General features: G+C 49.9%; 1 protein-coding gene across 2 annotated transcripts; it reads left to right on the top strand.

Moving 5' to 3' along the window:
* The first annotated feature begins 4,919 nt into the window (after window positions 1-4,919).
* Window positions 4,920-18,849, top strand: SALL2 (spalt like transcription factor 2). Of its 2 annotated transcripts, XM_057306432.1 has the most exons (3): window positions 13,661-13,829; window positions 14,221-17,050; window positions 17,681-18,849. In XM_057306432.1, exons 1-3 carry the CDS (start codon window positions 13,763-13,765, stop codon window positions 17,919-17,921), a joined length of 3,138 nt encoding a protein of 1,045 aa, XP_057162415.1. In that variant the 5' UTR covers window positions 13,661-13,762; the 3' UTR covers window positions 17,922-18,849. The 2 variants fall into 2 exon arrangements, with proteins under 2 accessions (XP_044236526.1, XP_057162415.1); XM_044380591.3 differs by lacking the exon at window positions 13,661-13,829 and adding an exon at window positions 4,920-5,177 and having other exon boundaries at window positions 14,221-18,849.
* The last annotated feature ends 503 nt before the right edge of the window (window positions 18,850-19,352 follow it).

Below are 19,352 nucleotides of genomic sequence, written 5' to 3'. Positions count from 1 at the left end.
AAAAAACAGGCAATGCCAATCAGCCATTGCTGGAGGAAATTACAACCTGCCATTTATCAGCTAATTATGAACTAAGCCTCAGTTTCCTCGTTTGTAAAATGGCGTGTTCTGCATGTCTAAGATGATAATTATATAATGCTTTCTTTACAAAGTTACTTTAAGGGTTGGGGCGCCTGGGTGGCATGGTCGGTTAAGCGGCAGACTCTTGGTTTCAGCTCAGGTTGTTGTCTCAGGGTCATGGGATCAAACTGCACCCTCCCCTCTGGCTCCGTGCTCAGTGGGGAGTCTGTTTGGGCATCTCTCTCCCTCTCCCTCTACCCCTTCTCACATGCTCACAAACATGCATTCTCTCTCTCTAAAATAAATAATTTTTTAAAGTTATTTTAAGGGTTAAATGAGATTATGTATTCAAAGGGTATGGCACACAGAATGCACTTAAACTATAATTATTGTTATCAAGAGAAATGTTACGTGCCTTTCAGGGCGTCTGGGTGGCACAGTCGGTTAAGTGTCCGACTCTTGATCTCAGCTCAGGTGTTATCTCAGGGTCATGAGTTCAATCCCTAAAAAATAAAAAAATAGGGGCACCTGGGTGGCACAGTTGTTCAAGTGTCCCACTCTTGGTCACTACTCACGTCGTGATCACAGGGTTATAAGATCGAGCCCCGCATCCAGCTCCACACTCAGCATGGACTCTGCTTAAGATTCTTTGCCTCTCCCTCTGAGACTCCCCTCCTCTAAAATAAATAAATAAATCTTTTTAAAAATAAAGAAAAAAGAATGTTATGTTCCTTACTGGCCTGAGTTTAGTTCTCTTGCAATTAAAATCAAATGCCTCACAGGATTCTAATTCTTTGGAAGGTAGAAGATCTGCCTCCACAAAGCTTTCTCTTCTACAAACTAGAAAAAAGGAGGAATGCTTAGAGCAGTGTATTGTCCTAACAGAAGAGGACTTGGGGGCACCTGGGTGGCTCAGTCGTTAAGCATCTGCCTTTGGCTCAGGTCATGATCCCAGGGTCCTGGGATCGAGCCCCACGTCTGGCTCCCTGCTCAGTGGGGAGTCTGCTTCTCCCTCTCCCTCTGCTGCTCCCCACTGCTTGTACTCTCTCTCTCTCTGTCAAATAAATAAAATATTAAAAAAAAGAGAAAGAAACACTTTTAATTGACTTAAAAGTGTATTAATCCCAACAACATCAACAAACATTTGGCTCCCAGGAGTATATACTTTTGAGAGGCATGTTATCTATCCTGGCCGCAGGCCAGGCTCCCTTCATGAGTAACATGGATTCCCTGTGACACCACAGTTCCGTAGAAATGTAGAACCCGTGGTTTAGAAACCACCGGTCAAGCACAAACATCTAAAGCTTGACTGCAAAAGAATCATTTAAGAGTTTTTTTGTTTTTTTTTTTTTTTAAATCCTAGACCCCATCCCCAGAGATTAGAATGGAGTAGATCAGGGATAGAGACCAGGAATGTGAGTTCTCCCTAACTCCCCCTGTGATGAAGGTGAGTCCGGCAGAGTGGAAGCAACTCCAGGAATTAGCATTCCTGACTGGCTCCTCCTCTGTCTTCCCAGGATCTCATTCCAATCACCTTTCCTTTGTTCCTCACCTCACCCTCCTTTACAAGCGAAGGATTTATTTGCTTCTAAAACTAGGGCTTCTTTAACTCAAGTGTTGTGTTGACATCACAAAACAATGTGTAGGAAAATCTCTGAGAGTCCAACAGAATGACTGACTTTCTTTAAAGAGCAACAACATATCTTTGCTTTTCGAGGACTTAATTTTGACACTAAAAATACCTTCACATCCATTTTAACTAATTCAGAGGCAACCTTTGCTCACAAATAAAGGATACAGAGATTATACTCAAGCATCTGGCTCGAAAATTGGCTCTGCGATGTAAACGCCTCAACAGTACTTTAGGCTATTCCTGAAGAGAGAGAAAATTATTAGGCTAATAGCCAACAGAAAAGCCAACACAGAAAATGTTGATAAAATTAGAAAATAGTATAAGAAGGAACCACAAAGCTAGAAGAAAGAGCCGATCTTCACCACCAGTTCGCCCCCATCCAGAATTTTCTCCCAGAGCCTCTCTGGCTCCTACACATGGGAAGGAACTGGGGGTAGGGTGCCAGGATAAGTCCCTTTTTCCTATCCTTTATTATCTTCAGTGCCTCGAGTGCCTCTTCAATTTCTTGGGAATGTAGGCGCTTAGTTGACAAGGTCAAAAGACCATGAAACATTTTCCAAAAATTAAATCATCAACTGAAAAATGAAAAGTATTGTTTTAATATTCTCTTCTGCTATTAAGTCAGTCTCTCTCTGTCTCTCTCTCTCTTTCTCTCTCATTTCTCTGTCCTCCTTTCATTTTCTCTCTCTTTCCCTCCCTCTCTCTCTCCTTCCACTCCCCTCTCCACTTCACCACACACAGAAACCCCTTTTCAAAGGGGCTTTTTTCCAACTCAGTGAAGTAAAGTCTTTGCCCCTTTGTGGGGAAGGCTCATTAACATTCCCACAGCAGCATCTCTTCAAGGATTTTACTTTTGTAACTCTGTGGGGAGGTCAAGAGGCCACAGTGGAGAGGTAAAAGGGAAAAAATGGTAAATGGGGGAGGGCGGAAGAAAGGAGAGGAGGGGAAAGAGCCCTTCCTTTCACAATAAGGCCAGCAAGAAGGAGGGAGGGAAAAAAATAGGAAAAGACAAGACAGACAAGACCCAGGAAGGACGTGAATTTTGGGCTCCCAAATCTGCCCTTGGAGATCAGAGACTCCTGGGAAAAGCAGAAAGCTATATTCTTTCTCTTGTTTCTTTTCCTCAAAAAGGAAGTAAACGATGGGAACAGTGGGCTGAGAGAGACAGGACCCAGTCTATTCCACTGAGACGTTACAAGCTTCCCTGGCCTCAGTGTTCTCATTTCCCCCACAACTACCTTGGCGATAACTGCACCTGCCTGGCACAGAGAAGTTCACAGCATGAATTAGACGATGTCAGCAAGAGTTCCAAGGGTGGAACATGAGGGAACCTCCCAGGGTCCTGACCCCGAAGGACAGGGAAAATAATGGAGATTCAGTGAACTCCGAAGCAGAGATCAGAGTGCTTCCCAAACCCCTTCAGATGTGGGTACCTGCCTTGTTTCTCACCAGCAACCCTCCAACCATCTGTTGTGTCTCTCTCTCCCTTTCTTAGTATTGTCACACCAGTCTGGACCTGGGTCAGGGAGGAAACCAAGGGAACTTTCAGTTCTCACCGAATGCTGTGAATGAGCTTTGTTTTCTGTCTCTCTGAAGACGCAGCCATCAGAGATGTACATCCCTGAGCTCCAAAAGGGAAAAGAATTTCCACTTTCCTAACTCACGGTGTCTCAGATGTTCTCTCACCTCAGCCAGGAGAGTAAAAGGTCAGTAAGTCCAGGAGAAGAGGACTCAAGGACTCGTGCATCATGGTGAGGAGATAGGGCACGTCTGGATATTACACGCCCAGGAGCACAGTATCACTCAGGCACCATGGGGGACAGCATGGCCAGAAGTTAAAGAACAATAAATGAATCACCCTTAATGTGCAGGCAGAGCAGGAGAGACCTGGTTGGTTGCCAAATGATGTATTTCAGAGAGGGAGACATTTTTAAAGGTCAAATATGATATCCACAAGGAAATTCTTTCCGCAGAATCCCTGACAGTCGTTTTCAGCCTCTGCGAGAACTTATTTTTTTTTTTTTAAAAGATTTTATTTATTTATTTGACAGAGAGAGAGACAGCCAGCGAGAGAGGGAACACAAGCAGGGGGAGTGGGAGAGGAAGAAGCAGGCTCATAGCAGAGTAGCCCGATGTGGGGCTCGATCCCATAACGCCGGGATCACGCCCTGAGCCGAAGGCAGACGCTTAACCGCTGTGCCACCCAGGCGCCCCTCTGCGAGAACTTATTACAGAGAACCCACCCATTCACCCGAGAGTCCATTCATTACACTATTAGAAAGTTCCTTCCTATTGAGCTGGAAGCGCCTCCTTGTAGCTTCCAGTCTGAAGTCCCCCGGAATCATCTACATTATCTTCTCAGTGCTGGCACCCCTTCCGCCCCAGGAGCTGGGCAAGAGTGGGAGAAGCAGAAAAGCCACCAACTCTGTTGCTATTTTAACTGGGATTCCTTAAGATCAATCACTTTTTTTTTTCATGCTAGGAGCCTGGTGGCCTACTGTACCTTTAACAATATAGAGGGAAAAAATGCTAGCCTGCTGTCAGATGCACCCGGCTTCCAGGCCTGCCTCTATCACAGCAGAGCTGTGCAACCTCGAATAGGTTACTTAACCTCACTGAGCCTTTTGCTTACCTGTAAAGAGAATCATCTATAAACAGGAGTAGTCAAATCTGCTGTGCTAATTTCAGAGTTGTAATACTCAAAATATGTCATGTACATGAAAATACCCTGTAAGTTATGAAGAGCTCTCTATATATTCAGTTTTATTGTAATGACTGTCCATCTTCATCTTTTTGCCAGCCTTTCATATCCCCATTTCGACTGGCGGTAGCTGACTTCTTGGCCTCATAATCAGGATATAAGGGAAAGTTCTTATCTCAGCTTTATACCCCAGACACAGTTGCATCATCAAGCAGGGTGGCATAGAATCATGAGAGAACCACAAAGCACTGTGAGGACCTTGGATGAAGAGTTCGAGAAACAAGCAGGGACGTTTTCTGAACAGACAGCACAGGGAGAGGCCGGAGCCCTGGCAGTGAGGAGAGGGTTAAATCCTTCCCCTCTGCAGTACAAAAGAAAAGAGTGTGCGGAAAGATTAGGATTTTTGCTTTTACAATGGGAGCTGCAGAAGCGTAGGGAAGAAGCTGAAGAAAAAAAAGGGGGCGTCTCCCCTTTAAAGACTTGCAGAGATTGAGAGAGAAAGAGAGAGAGAGAGTCAGGGACAGAGAATCCGAGAGAGCCCGGGCCAGTCTGTCTGTCTGTCTCTGGGAAGGGGGAACGTCTCTGCTTCACAGTGATTAGCACTGGGGGAGAGGCATCCGTGGGCTTCAGACCCAAGGAGAGACCAGACCAGGTCACCCCGGTTAGGACTCAGTGAGCTTTGCCCCTCCCTACCCCACCTCCACCCGGGAATGTCTCGGCGAAAGCAGCGGAAACCCCAACAGTTAATCTCGGACTGCGAAGGTCCCAGCGCGTCTGAGAACGGTGGGTGCCTGGGGAGGGGTGCGGGAGCCCTGAGTCCCAGCCCGTGTGGGTCAGGCCAGGGCAAGGGAGGGCACCCTGGCCACGGGTGAAGCCAGGGGAGGATTTGGTCAGTGGGGGTGTGAAGGAGCTGGATGCAGGGAGGAGTACGGCGTTGACCTGTGCTGGGGAGAAGCCCCCGCTTGGCTTTTCTCAGGATGGATTCTGTTTGTGTTTTCCTTGTTTTTCTCCGGATGAAATGGAGTTTTCAAACTGGCTCTGTCTCCCCACCCTAGAGTTTTCTCCTCAGGTCCCCCTTTGCTCACTGGTCTTTGTGCCGTTGCTAAGTAACCTCCTCAGACCTGGAGGCCGGCTCTTAGGGGTGGGATTTTCCCCCCTTTTCTTTCTGGAGAGTTGGGTTGCAAGAGAATGAATTGGATAAACGTGAAGGTTCCCCTGAGGGAGAGGAGAAAAAAGTTTCTCATTGTGGGACTGAGCTGAGAACAGATCAGAGCTCCCAGAGGGAGAGAGCTAATGTCGGTCAGATGCGGCCTGGTTTGGGGTGTGGGTCTGTGTCACCTGGGGTGGAGACCAGAGGAGAGGGCTGGATGAGGGACTTAGGTTTGCGCTTCAAGGGAGGCCAAGCTAAAAAAAAGAGAGGACAAAAAAAGTATGAGTCAACATACTTGCATCTGTTTTTAAAGTAACAGATTAATGGGGCCCCTGGCTGGCTCAGTCTGAAGAGCATGCAACACTTGCTCTTGAGGTCGTGAGTTTGAGTCCCTCAGTGGGTGTAGAGATTACGAAAAAAAATTAAATAAACTTAAAAGAATAAAGTAACAGATTTTCTCTATGAAAAGGGGGGGATATTTCATGTATTCATAGAACAGTCCAGGATGAGGTGGGTAGTGGAGCAAGAAGGGTACTGAAAAGTGACATTGCCCAAAGTCTCAGAAACACTTAGAGGTACTGTCAGGACCCAAACCTAGGTTTCCTGATGCTCAGGGCTGGTGATGCTCACTCTACTAAATCAGGGGTTTTCACGCTTGCTTGATTGTGGGTCCGGCCTGGAGGCTGACACTCTGTATCTTTGCAAGGGTTTAGGTAGTTCTAGGATCAGGCAAGTTTTGGACATACTGCTATGGCCATATACATTCACGCTGTGCAAGTCTGGAAGTCCTGCCACAGGGATAAACTATTTAGCAAACAGTCGATTCGCCCGATAGTGTCGTGTGGTAGTAAGAAGGTTCTGAAGCCAGACTTTCAGGATTCAGATGCTGGTTCCACTGCTCGGTTAGCTGGGCAGCCTTGGATTGCTGTGCCTCTCCGTGCCGCTGCCTCATCTTTAAAACACTAACTACCGCCTTAACTTATTGTGAGAATCGGAATGAGTTAATTCACGTAAAGCATTTGGCAAAATAAATAGCATAATAAGTGCTCAATATATGTGGTATGGTATAGTCCCTAGCAGAAATAAGTGCTTAATACGTGTGAGCACCGTTATTATATGTGAGGACAGTGGCACTTTCCTGCAAGGGTTGAAATAGGACCAAAGCTCAGGAACCTCTTGGCAAACTTCAGTATTTCTCTGGGACATGTGTGCCACGAAAAACTCTAGGATAATGTATTGTAGTGACTAAAGTGAAGTTACGGATTAAATTGACCTTTCCACCTGTTGTAAAAAAAAAAAAAAAAAAAAGACCTGCGATTAAATCAGTGCTCTGTGTGCTATGGAACAGCCTTAACAGACATATTGTGTTTTGGATAGAACCCATTCTCCTCAAGTCACTGCCTTGCTGGGATCCCACTGTGCCCATATTTAGAGGTTTGGGTGGTGGCATCCTTCCCTCCTGGGACACATTCACCCTCCTTAATGCTGCTGCAGGCCGGATGTTTCCTCCTCAGGCTCTACAGGAGACTTCCCGTGGAGCCTCCGAGTTGCCTCACAGTCCTGCTCCCCTGCTGGCTGGATTGTGGAGCAATATGAAACACCCCAGCCTCCCCCAGCCTCCCCCGCCCCCCCCAAAAACCACCTCTCCTCTTCTCCCCCCACACCTCCCCATACCACTGCAGATGAAGAGCCTGTGAGGGAGTCAAAAGAAATCTTTCACCACTGCCCTGAGTGGATTCCTTAGCCCCAGAGCTGTGTTTCCACTTGGGGTCGTGAACACTCCGGGGTGCACAGATGCTGCTACAGAGTCAGCCCCGTAGAAACAGTGCGGGCTCCAATCCGATGGCGGCAACAAATTTCACCTGGAATTTTGCCTTTGAGCCATAAAAGAGTGAGAGATCCTGGGCTACCTGCATGACCCAGAGTGTCAGTGGGTCACATCTGGAGATGAGGTGGCTGGATGTGATCAAATCTAAAATTCCTTCCTGCTCTTACAAGATCAATAGATTTCCCACTCCCTCCTTTTATACTGGTAGAGCTCTTATTTGCTTCTGTGATCTTCAGACTCCTGACTTTTCCTTCTGCCCCAGAAGACATTTTCTTGTTCTGCATGCACCCAAATTAGGTGGGGGGGAGGGGATCTATGTACGTCCTCTGGTGTCCCTGTGAAACTATGGGCATCCTCAGGAAGATCAGCAGACATTCATTTAGCAGGCGAGGGTGCCACCAAGGTTTTCAGGAGTCCTTGCCTTCTTTTAAGCAATGTTTACCATATGTGACAAGCAAATGCTGAGCCTTTGTCACACATTTTAAAAGCATCATCTCTGCAGTGACCTAAGATGTCGCCAAGAAACAGTGTGAAAAACCTGTGTTCTAGCCCTGTTTTTGTTCATCTTCCCTGACCAGAACACCAAAAGCCTAACAGACCAGATATTGCACATACGTGATGAGAAGGAAAGAGTCTATTTACTTAAAAACTCTGGAGAGAAAAAAAAAATTTCCTCTCTCCCCTGCAGAGTCTGGAAATCTGGATTAGAGAACATAAGGGATGTGAGTAGGGAAAATGTAAACTAGTACATCTGCGAAATAAAGCAAACGATCAGAAACGCAGATATTTAGTGAGAAGGAGAGACCAGGACAACAGCCAAACAGATCCAGAGAGAGAAATGGAAGTTGGCAGACATCAAGAGCAGCAAAAGGAGAAGGAAGACAAAAAAGAGAGTTTGAGGGCTCTGTTCTCTTTATATCTGCAAGTAGAAAGCAAACCCCTCAGGGTATTGAGCCCAAGCCTTTCAGCCCTAGGTACCCCTGGGTCAAAAAGAAAACAACTCTGCGTAAATGAAGTAACTCGGGTAGGGTGCAGTATAGAGCACTGGATCAGGAAGCAGAAAACCTGGTTTTTAATCCAGCTTGGGCCTTGAAGCTAGGTGACCTTGGGCGGGTCCGTTCTTCCAGGGTTTCAGTGTTTGGCATTTATTTATTTATTTATTTATTTATTTATTTATTTATTGAAGATTGTATTCATTCATTTGACAGGGAGAGAGAGAGCACAAGCAGGGGAAGCGGCAGGCAGAAGGAGGGGGAGAAGTCTCCCCACTGAGCAGAGAGCTCGATGTGGGGCTCGATCCCAGGACCTGGGGATCACGACCTGAGCCACCCAGGCACCCCTATTTTTTTATTTTTAAAGATGTTATTTATTTATTTATTTGAGAGAAAGAGCATGAGTAGGGTGAGGGGCACAGGGAGAAGGAGAAGCAGACTCCCCAGTGAACCAGGAGCCCAAGGCAGGGCTTGATCCCAGGACCCTGAGATCATGACCGGAGCCCACGTCAGACACTTAACCAACTGAGCCACCCAGGCGCCCCAGCATTTGGCCTTTAAATAATACACCCTTGCTAATATTTGTGGAGCATATTTACTGTCAGGTACTATGCTAGGCCCTGTATGTATTTCCTCTTGTTTATTCCTCCCAACTCCACAATAGTTTTTCCTCCATTAAATTTTTTTTTGAAGATTTTATTTATTTATTTGTCAGAGAGAGACAGAGAACAAGAGCTCACAAGTAGGGGAGCGGCAGAGAAGCAGACTCCCCGTTGAGCAGGGAACCCAATACGGGGCTCGATCCCAGGACCCTGGGATCATGACCTGAGCTGAAGGCAGACGCTTAACCGAGTCACCCAGGCATCCCCCCGTTAAATTTTTTTTTGAATGTGTAGTAAAACATACATAACAAAATTTACCATTTTAACCATCTTAAAGCATATAACTCAGTGATGTTAAGTATATTCACAGTTTTATGCAACCATTACCAACATCCATCTCCAGAACTTTCATCCTGCAAAACTGCAACCCTATGCCCATTAAACAATAACTCCCCATCCCCCTCTCTCTGCAGTCCCTAGCCATCACCATTCTATTTCCTGTCACTATGAATTTACCAATTCCACGTACCTCATATAAAGGAATCATACACTCTTTGTCCTCTTGTGTCTGGTTTGTTTCGCTTAGCATGTTTTCGGGGTTCCTCCGTGTTAGACCGTGTCTAAGATTTTCATTCCCTTTTGAGGCTATACCCCCATTTTAGAAAGAAATCCAAGCCTAAGAGAAATAGAGAAACTTTCCCAAGATCACAAAGATTAGAAAGTTCTGGGATGAGAACTCAGGCCTGTTTGCCTCAGAGCTGGCAATCTCAATCTCCCTGTGCTCAGAGGGTCAGCTCTCTGAAGTCCCTTCCAGCAACAAAAGGTATGAATTCTTTGCTAAATGCTGAGTCCTTCCATGTCAGGAAAAGTGTCTCTTTAAAAACCTTTATGGTGTTTGATCTATAATATTCCTGTTCTGGCAACAAATATATTTTTCTCACTTAGCGCCCATGTACGCATACCTCAGCACACCTGTTTGCTTACGATGCTGCATCACTAGGTGTGGGTAGCAAAGGAGTGAGTATGTGTATGTATTTAGGAGAGAGGAGTGATGCAGAGAAGATGGGGTATTCTCCCTTAGGAGTAGCCTATGGTTGGGACGCCTGGGTGGCTCAGTTGGCTAAGCGTCTGCCTTCAGCTCAGGTCATGATCCCGCGGTCCCGGGATCGAGTCCTGCATCAGGCTCCTTGCTCGGAGGGGAGCCTGTTTCTCCCTCTGCCTGCGCTCTCCCATGTTTGTGTGCACGCTCTCTCTCTTTCTCTGACGGAAAAAAAAAGTCATCGAAGTCGTCTATAGCAGCAGTTACAGGATCGTTCCCTAATTATGGAAACTATTAGTGTTGGGCCGACGCTAACAGTAAGTTTAGGCAGGTGCTTACATAGTGTTCTTTGTTTCTTTAATAGCTGGACGATGCTTGAACTCTGCGTAGAACAAGACTTTATCTTAAAATTAGAAATATGGCTCAAGATGCGTGTAACCTGGGAAAGGCGATACAGTTGCTTAAATTCACAGTCAGGTGTAAATCATATCAAATTCTGGCAGACAGTCTGTCCTTTGCCGTCCTGACCGCCGCTCCCTTGTGGTGCATTTAATAACCTTCCATCTCCTTTCCAAAAAAAAAAAAAAATCTGCCCATGGAAGCTGGATACAAGAGAGCTAGCCTGTGGCTCTGGACAGAGAAGACCTCTCTCCTCCTTCCTGCCTGACAGGAAGATCTGGCATTGAGCAGCTGGTTTTGCCACTGTCTTCATTTTGGCCAGGTTGAGGGCAGGTAAGATTGGTGAGCAGCAGGATATAGAAGGTTTGCTGGGAAGAGCAGTCGCCCGAAAGCTACTGTGGTTCTCATCCTTGGCTGGACATTGGGATCACCTGAAGAATTTTATAAACATACTGAGACCTGGATGCCACCCTCAGGGATTCCAAATTCATTGATCTAGGGTGTGGCCTGGATTTCAGGATCTTTAAAAGCTCTGCCAGTAATTTTGATGGGCAGCAAAGTTTGAGAACCACCACTTGTTCAACTCTATGCTCCTGCTGTGTGCTCCCTACGTACGTACGTTTCTCTTTGCTCTTCCTCGCCATTCTCTCCCAAGCCTAGAGCAGCAGTTTAGAGTTTCCTTTTTCCTTGTCATTTGGGCTTTTTATAAATTTAAACAAGCATGTCCAGCTCTTAGTCCGCACCGTCCATCCCAGACTTTGTGTGCGACCCAGGACAGCTTACCTCACCTTATCTGTTATCTAGGGACACCATTACCAGCTCAGTTTATTCCTGTGTTTATGACTTCATTCGCATCTGCCTAAGAATCCTGCCCCCCTTTTCAGGTTAGGCAGTGAGGGCACAGTGCTGAGAAAGAGAGGGTTCCTCTTACAGGTGGCTGTTGATCCGTCACCTTTCAGCAGGGACTAAATTTACCTTAAAGAAGAGTGCGGATCGAATTACGCATCAGAAAGCAAGTTTCATTAAAGAGCAAGAAAGGGGACAGTGTTTCCCAGGAGAAGATGAAAAGAAAAGGACTTCTTTTCTTGTCGGAAGACTTGACAAAACAGCAACTTGATATCAAATGTTCAATGCTAATTAACAAATGCTCTGTAGAAAGCCTCCATCTGATTCCCTGTTCTTTGCTGAGGCCAGAGAGCACCGGCAGGTAGGAGCTACACAGGGCCCTTTCTCTAGCATTAGAGAAGCCATACGACGTTGACATGCTTGAGAAAGGACTGGATAGGAGTCAAAATTCCGAATGTGCGCCTCACTGAATTACTGTGTGAACTTGGAAAAGTCACTTCACCTCGCCAAACTTGTTTCCGTACGTGTAAAAATAAACAATACTGCAGCAACCCGTGACCTTCCACAACTGAAATAGATCCCCCTCTCCCTCTTTGTAAGGGTCAGGCCTGAAAGCAGGGAGCTCATCAGTTTCAGAGCCATCATTCATAACGTTAAGATCCTCATGATTACCTGAAGTTTCCAAACATAATTCAGTAAAATGTTCTCATTTTAAAAAGATGGCAAAAATGTGCGTTGAATAGTGAAGTGGTTGTTGCCAGTATTAGGTAGTTTCATTTCCATCCAAAAAAGACTCCTTAATGTTGGCATATGCCAGTGATATTAATCAATGACTTGCCTCAGAAATTAATAAGGTTAATAAGCAACATGAAACACTGATCTAATTTTAGTATATGTGTATTTTAGTTTATTTTGAGTGTTTTGCCATTGACAATGTCAATTCTCTAATCCATAATATTTAAAGTCCCATATATTCATATTAATGTGATTTGTCAAGAGTCTTTCAAGTTTTTGTCACCACAGTATTTCTCTGAAAAAGATAACACAGCTAAAATATTACCACTTTACAAAAAGGAAAATGGTTGCCTGATTGACCACTGTGCCTCAATTTACCAGTCAGGCAAGGATAAGAACTGGGGTTACCACAAGGTGGGTTTACTGAGGCCCAGGCAAACCACAAAACTAAGTGACTTGGGGGTCACTCCCTTTAAGTAAGATAAACTCCTTCAGGAAGTGGAAAACCTATGAAGACACATTTCAAGGTAGAAAGGGAATGCAGAGTATCTGGTCTAAGAGACATCTCACCCCTACTTATTTTCTCTGAAGAGGAGGTGGCCTCTGTGGCGGTGAGCTGGTGTTAAGTCATTTCTAAGCATTCAAACCAGATTGGGGCTGAAAGGGCTTTCTGCACAGAGAGGCTGTCTGGTAGCTCCCACTGCATTTTTCCCATTGTTTCAGGAATTCCCCTCCCCCCAGGTTAGAGCTAGGTGGGCCTCTGTAGGCCCCCCGCAGGCCAGCATCTCCCCAATGGCAACAGTCCTTAATAGTGACAGCGTGCAGTGTGTTGCAAGAGAAGGGCAATGGAGGAAGAAGACGGGCAGGGGAGAGAGTACTAAACAGGAGATGGCTCCTTGAATAAGCACAAACTCCATAAATCAGGTGTGGGCCGGGTGATCTGGGGGGTAACTTGCCGTCGGCTATTCTGCGGGAGGGAAGACGGAGAGTAAAGGGGCTCTGTTCTGCAGAGAGGGGTCCTGAAATGACGTCCGTGGAAATTCTACCTTGCAGCCTCCCAACCCTGAGAAACTTCTTTTGTGGAGAGGGATGGGGTAGGGTGGGAGTAAAGGTGAGGAAGACTGGACAAAACTTGGGGTATTTGGGGGTTCGTGTTTTGATGAGGGATGGATGTCCTGGGCTCCCTCTCCCGCTCTGGCCCCCAGACCTCTGAGATCAGACCACCCCCTCTGGAGTCCACGTTTTCCAGGCTCAGTGGATCCTTTATCCAAAGAAAAACAGGAGAAGCCTATCGCTTTGCTCTATTGAGCAGGGCTGTGTTTCCCACTGTGCCCCCTGGAGCCTGAGGCGGGTGGGGGCAGGTCTGGGCAAAGACATCTGGAGAAGGGGGGAGCTGGCAGAGGGCAAGGGAAGGTGGACCCCCACCACGCCCCACAAGCACCTGTCACTGAGCCTCCGGAAACCTGCTAGGCTCTCGGCTCCGGCCCCACACACCCACCTCCCACTCCCCGCTCCCGCCCGGCTCCTAAACAGCTCCTCCCCCATCTCCCCTCTCCCAGCTTTCTCGCTCCAGCTCCTCCCCTCCTCCGCGCCTCCTCGCTCCCCTCCCCCTCCTCCGCGGCTCCCTGCCCCCGCCGCCGCTGCCGCCGATCTCCATCTCCGCAGTCTGGGCCGCTGGGTGCAGAGGCTGCCGCAGCCCCGGCGGCCACCGCCGCCTCCCCCAATCCCGATACCTATTGTCTCCCACTCTACCCGGCCCACCACCTCCCCCACAACCATGGCGCACGAAACCGGGAGGAGCTCTCGTCTCGGGGGGCCCTGCGGGGAGCCGGCGGAGCTTGGAGGTGCGGTAGGGCCCTGCGGGGGCAGGGGTGGGGGCGGAGAGGACGCGCGCAGGGTAAGGGACTTTCGGCGGACGGGATAAAATGCATGATTCTCTGCCTCGGACCCACTCCTCACGCCCATTCCTTGCGCCCCTGGTGGCCCGGGGTTGGGGGTTGGGGGGCGACTGGGGAAGGCAGAAGCTTGAGCGTGCCTGCCCCTCCCCACCCCCCCTACGCTGGGGTGTTTCTCGAGTCCGGGCCGGTCAAGACTGAGCTCTAGCCTTCTGCGTGGCCTGATGGTGAGCTCATCTCCCCAGCCCCCACAAGCGGTTACTGGGCTCGTTGTTAATTAGAGCCTTCGCATGCCCATCCCAACCGCACCACCCACGCTCTCTCCTTGTCTTCTCCCTAGGTGATGCTAGCGAGGAGGACCACCCCCAAGTCTGTGCCAAGTGCTGCGCACAATTCACTGATCCAACTGAATTCCTCGCCCACCAGAATGCATGTTCTACTGACCCCCCTGTAATGGTGATAATTGGGGGCCAGGAGAACCCCAACAACTCTTCGACCTCTTCTGAACCCCGGACGGAGGGCCAAAATAGCCCGCAGGTCATGGAGGCAGAGCACAGCAACCCTCCGGATTCTGGGTCCTCTGTGCCCACAGATCCCACCTGGGGCCCGGAGAGGAGAGTAGAGGAGTCTGCCGGGCACTTCCTGGTCGCTGCCACAGGTACCGCTGCTGGGGGAGGCGGGGGCCTGATCTTGGCTAGTCCCAAGCTGGGAGCGACCCCGTTACCTCCAGAATCGACCCCTGCACCCCCACCTCCTCCTCCTCCACCCCCACCCCCAGGGGTAGGCAGTGGCCACTTGAACATCCCTCTGATCTTGGAAGAGCTTCGGGTGCTGCAGCAGCGCCAGATCCACCAGATGCAGATGACTGAGCAAATCTGCCGCCAGGTGCTGCTGCTTGGCTCCCTAGGCCAGACGGTGGGCACCCCCGCCAGTCCCTCAGAGTTACCTGGGACGGGGACTGCCTCCTCCACCAAGCCCCTGCTTCCCCTCTTCAGCCCCATCAAGCCTGTCCAGACTGGCAAGACGCTGGCACCTTCCTCTTCCTCCTCCTCCTCCTCGGGGGCAGAAACGCCCAAGCAGGCTTTCTTCCATCTTTACCATCCGCTGGGGTCCCAGCACCCTTTTTCTGCTGGAGGGGTTGGGCGAAGCCACAAACCCACCCCTGCCCCCTCCCCAGCCCTGCCTGGCAGCACAGATCAGCTGATGGCCTCACCTCATCTGGCATTCCCAGGCACCACGGGACTGTTGGCAGCACAGTGTCTTGGGGCAGCTCGAGGCCTTGAGGCTGCTGCCTCCCCGGGGCTCCTGAAGCCAAAGAACGGAAGTGGCGAGCTGGGCTATGGGGAGGTGATGGGTCCCTTGGAGAAGCCCGGCGGACGGCACAAGTGCCGCTTCTGTGCCAAAGTGTTTGGCAGTGACAGTGCCCTGCAGATCCATCTGCGTTCCCACACAGGCGAGAGGCCCTACAAGTGTAATGTGTGCGGCAACCGCTTCACCACGCGCGGCAACCTCAAAGTGCATTTTCACCGGCATCGTGAGAAGTACCCGCACGTGCAAATGAACCCTCACCCCGTGCCGGAGCACCTGGACTACGTCATCACCAGCAGCGGCCTGCCCTATGGCATGTCAGTGCCACCAGAGAAGGCCGAGGAGGAGGTGGCCATGCCCAGTGGCGGCGTGGACCGCAAGCCTCTGGTGGCCTCCACCACAGCACTTAGTGCCACAGAGAGCCTCACGCTGCTCTCCACCGGTGCCGGCACAGCCACGGCTCCCGCGCTCCCTGCTTTCAATAAGTTCGTGCTCATGAAAGCAGTGGAGCCGAAGAGCAAAGCTGATGAAAATACCCCTCCGGGGAGTGAGGGCTCAGCCATCGCCGGGGTGGCAGAAAGTGGCACAGCAACCCGAATGCAGCTGAGTAAGCTGGTGACTTCGCTCCCCAGCTGGGCGCTGCTTACCAACCACTTTAAGTCCGCAGGTAGCTTCCCCTTCCCCTACGTGCTGGAGCCCTTGGGGGCCTCGCCCTCTGAGACCTCAAAGCTGCAGCAGCTGGTAGAGAAGATTGACCGGCAAGGAGCTGTGGCCGTGGCCTCTACGGCCTCAGGAGCCCCCACCACCTCGGCGCCTGCCGCCTCGTCCTCCGCCTCATCGGGACCTAACCAGTGTGTCATCTGCCTCCGGGTGCTGAGCTGTCCTCGCGCACTGCGCCTGCACTACGGCCAACATGGGGGTGAGCGGCCCTTCAAATGCAAGGTGTGTGGCAGAGCTTTCTCCACCCGCGGCAACCTGCGTGCGCACTTCGTGGGCCACAAGGCCAGTCCAGCCGCCCGGGCTCAGAACTCCTGCCCCATCTGCCAGAAGAAGTTCACCAATGCTGTTACTCTGCAGCAGCACGTGCGCATGCACCTGGGGGGCCAGATCCCCAACGGCGGTGCCGCGCTCTCGGAAGGCGGCGGAGCTGCGCAGGAGAACGGCTCAGAGCAGTCCGCAGCCTCAGGGCCCCAGAGCTTCCCCCAGCAGCCGTCCCAGCAGCCCTCCCCGGAAGAGGAGCTGTCCGAAGAGGAGGACGAGGACGACGACGAGGAGGAAGATGTGACTGATGAAGATTCCCTGGCGGGGAGAGGCTCAGAGAGTGGAGGCGAGAAGGCCATATCCGTGCGAGGTGACTCGGAAGAGGCGTCGGGGCCAGAGGAGGACGCGGGGAGCGCGGCGGCCGCGGGGGCGGCCGCGACAGCCACAGCGGGGAAGGAGGTGGAGAGCAACGAGAAAGTGCTTCAACAGCCTTCCCTGCCGCCGCCGCCGCCCCCCGACAGCCTGGATCACACCCAGCCCATGGAGCAGGGGGGCGCTGAGGGCGCAGGAGGCATGGAAGAGGGGGGCAAAGCGGAGAGGAGCTTGAGCCCAACGGCGGCTCTCCCGCGGGAAGGGGAAGGCAGCAGCAGCACCTCGGTGGAGGAGCTGAGCCTGCAGGAGGCCCTGAGAAAGGAGCCGGGCGAGAGCGGGAGCAGAAAGGCCTGTGAGGTGTGTGGTCAGACCTTTGCTACCCAGGCGGCCCTGGAGGAGCATCAGAAGACCCACCCCAAGGAGGGGCCGCTCTTCACTTGTGTTTTCTGCAGGCAGAGCTTTCTCGAGCGGGCTATCCTCAAGAAGCATATGCTGCTGGCTCACCACCAGGTACCACCCTTTGCCCCCCACGGCCCTCAGAATATTGCTGCTCTTTCCTTGGTCCCAGGTTGCTCACCTTCCATCACTTCCCCAGGGCTCTCCCCCTTTCCCCGAAAAGATGACCCCACGATCCCATGAGCTTGTTTTTCTGTACCTGCAGCCCCTCGACCCAGGGAGCAGAAACCGAGAGCTCTGTAGAAGGACCTCCAAGATGTATGAGCCCTTATTTGTCTTTTTCTCTGAGTCCTTCTGTGACACACCCCTAGTGGCTTTTCTCTAGTCCCTGAGCTTGGAGATAGTTGTGCTCACAGGGGGATGGCCCCCTGATGAATTTTTCTTCCCTCTTCACTCATTGTACCTGAGGAAAATAGATTCTCTACAGCTTTCACCTTCCCAAGGGGAACCCTCTCCAGCTTCCCTGGGGTGACCCTTCTCCCCTCTCCTTTCTTCCTCTCCCTTTCCCTTTGGCAGGTGCACCTGAGCACCCACATTTGGAATTACAGCCCAGCCCGAATGGGCCGGCAGCTGTCTCTGGAGGGCCCAGTGCCACTCCTATCTGGTGACCAGGTCAACCTGCAGGACTTCCTATCCCAGGACATTCCTGCACAACTGGTGAGGGTAGGTCCCCTGTCTTTCTGGAACCAGTACACAGCTTTCCTCTCAAGTGACCTGCCCACCAAGCCCCGGAGTTCCAGCTCCACCTCCACTACCACTTTAGGCCTGGCGCCACCAGTGCTGTTTGGCCCGGGGACTGTGGCTGGGAACTTGCCTCTGGCAATGGGATCCAGAGAGGCCAAGGAGAAGAGAGCCCCCCTCTTCCTATTTCGGTCTCCTGCATCCAAGGCAGTGCCTGAGAAGCCCATCATAGAAGAAAAGTAGCAAACTGTACATTCCTTGTTTTCCCTGCTCCAGAAGGTGCCAGCAATGAAGACACAACAATATCTGTATCTTGTGGCTCGACCCTAAGGGGTAGGGGGAAATGAAGGGCATATAGGACATTCTTCCTGGTAAACTCCCATTCAGGCCCATTCAGGCAAAGGTGTTGGCTGGTCAATATGCCAAGACACCTCCAGCTTCTTCTGTTCCTTCATTGTGGCCTCTCAAAGTTAGGAAACAAGCAGATGTCTTGCCAACAGGTCTCCTGTGGGATATTTTGGGAAATGTGAAGTTCATATCTTTATTGGTGAGGGGTGTTGAAAGAGTAATGATGGAGAGTTGAAGAGTGTCACTAAAGCATAGGGCTTGCAGGGAACCTATGAGATTGAGAAAGGGGCATGGTGTGAGGGAGGGGACTTCCGGTTCTTGACTGGATGAGTCTCATGAATGTTCTCTTGGACTATTAGTGACTTGGCGTGCAGCACTGCACCTCAGGTCATAGGGGATGTCCTAGCACTAGTGTGCTTCTAGTTTTAGATAACTCCTTCCTTTGTTCCCTGGTCCCTTGGATTTTCCTTGTCTTCCTTTCTCAAGGCCTCTTTCCCCCCCATTTTGCCTGTCTATGGACCAGGGCTTATGTCTTTGCCACTGTCTGGGTCTTGGAGTCCCAGACTTTGGGAGATGAGCTCTAGGTGGTGTTCTCCCTGCCTCTCCGTCTTGTAATGAGATGTAGTATTTACTCTTAACATAGGATCATTTGGAACAGGAGTTCTGAGGAGGAGAGAGTGAGAGTTCTGCTACTGACTGACTTGAATGATGGTTTCTCCTTCAAAGGTGTAGGCTCCAGAGCTTCCTAACATAGTAAAATGTGAAGAGCAGACAAGGGAGATATTAGTGTCTTTCCCTTTTCATTAAAAGTGTTTTAACCAAATATTTGTGTGTTTTTCCTTATTTCATGACTAAATAGCCAGCTGGGGTGTGACATGGGCATTCCCTAACATTGAGATTCCCTTCCCACCTTCATCTCCTGCCAAAGCTGAACATATGGTGTTGAAATATTTAATTTATTCAGCCTTGTCCTGAAACAACCTCCAGTGAATGTAATTTCCCTGTGGAAATGGAGTTTATGTTCTTAAAAAGTAAAGGATTTGTCCATTGTGTGCAGTCATTGTCTAGATTTTTTCTTTGCCTAGAACTTTCCACCACCAGGCTTTTGTGGGGTTTTTGTTTGTTTGTTTTGTTTGGAGGTTGGAAACTCTTTCTTTGTCTTCCTGAAACCCAGGCTATCCTACCTGACGTCAGTTAATCCGTAGAACCAAGATGAATTAATCTTTATGATCCTTGAGATCTGATGTTATAAACAGGAAAAAAAGTAATTCAACACTAATAATTTTTACCAACGGGATAATTTAAAGGAAGATTCTTAACAGAGGA

The sequence above is a fragment of the Ursus arctos genome, unplaced genomic scaffold (genome assembly GCF_023065955.2).
Source record: "Ursus arctos isolate Adak ecotype North America unplaced genomic scaffold, UrsArc2.0 scaffold_37, whole genome shotgun sequence".
Classification (NCBI taxonomy): domain Eukaryota; kingdom Metazoa; phylum Chordata; class Mammalia; order Carnivora; family Ursidae; genus Ursus; species Ursus arctos.
The sequence above is the reverse complement of the archived record's forward strand: the minus strand, read 5'-3'. Positions and strand labels throughout refer to the sequence as shown.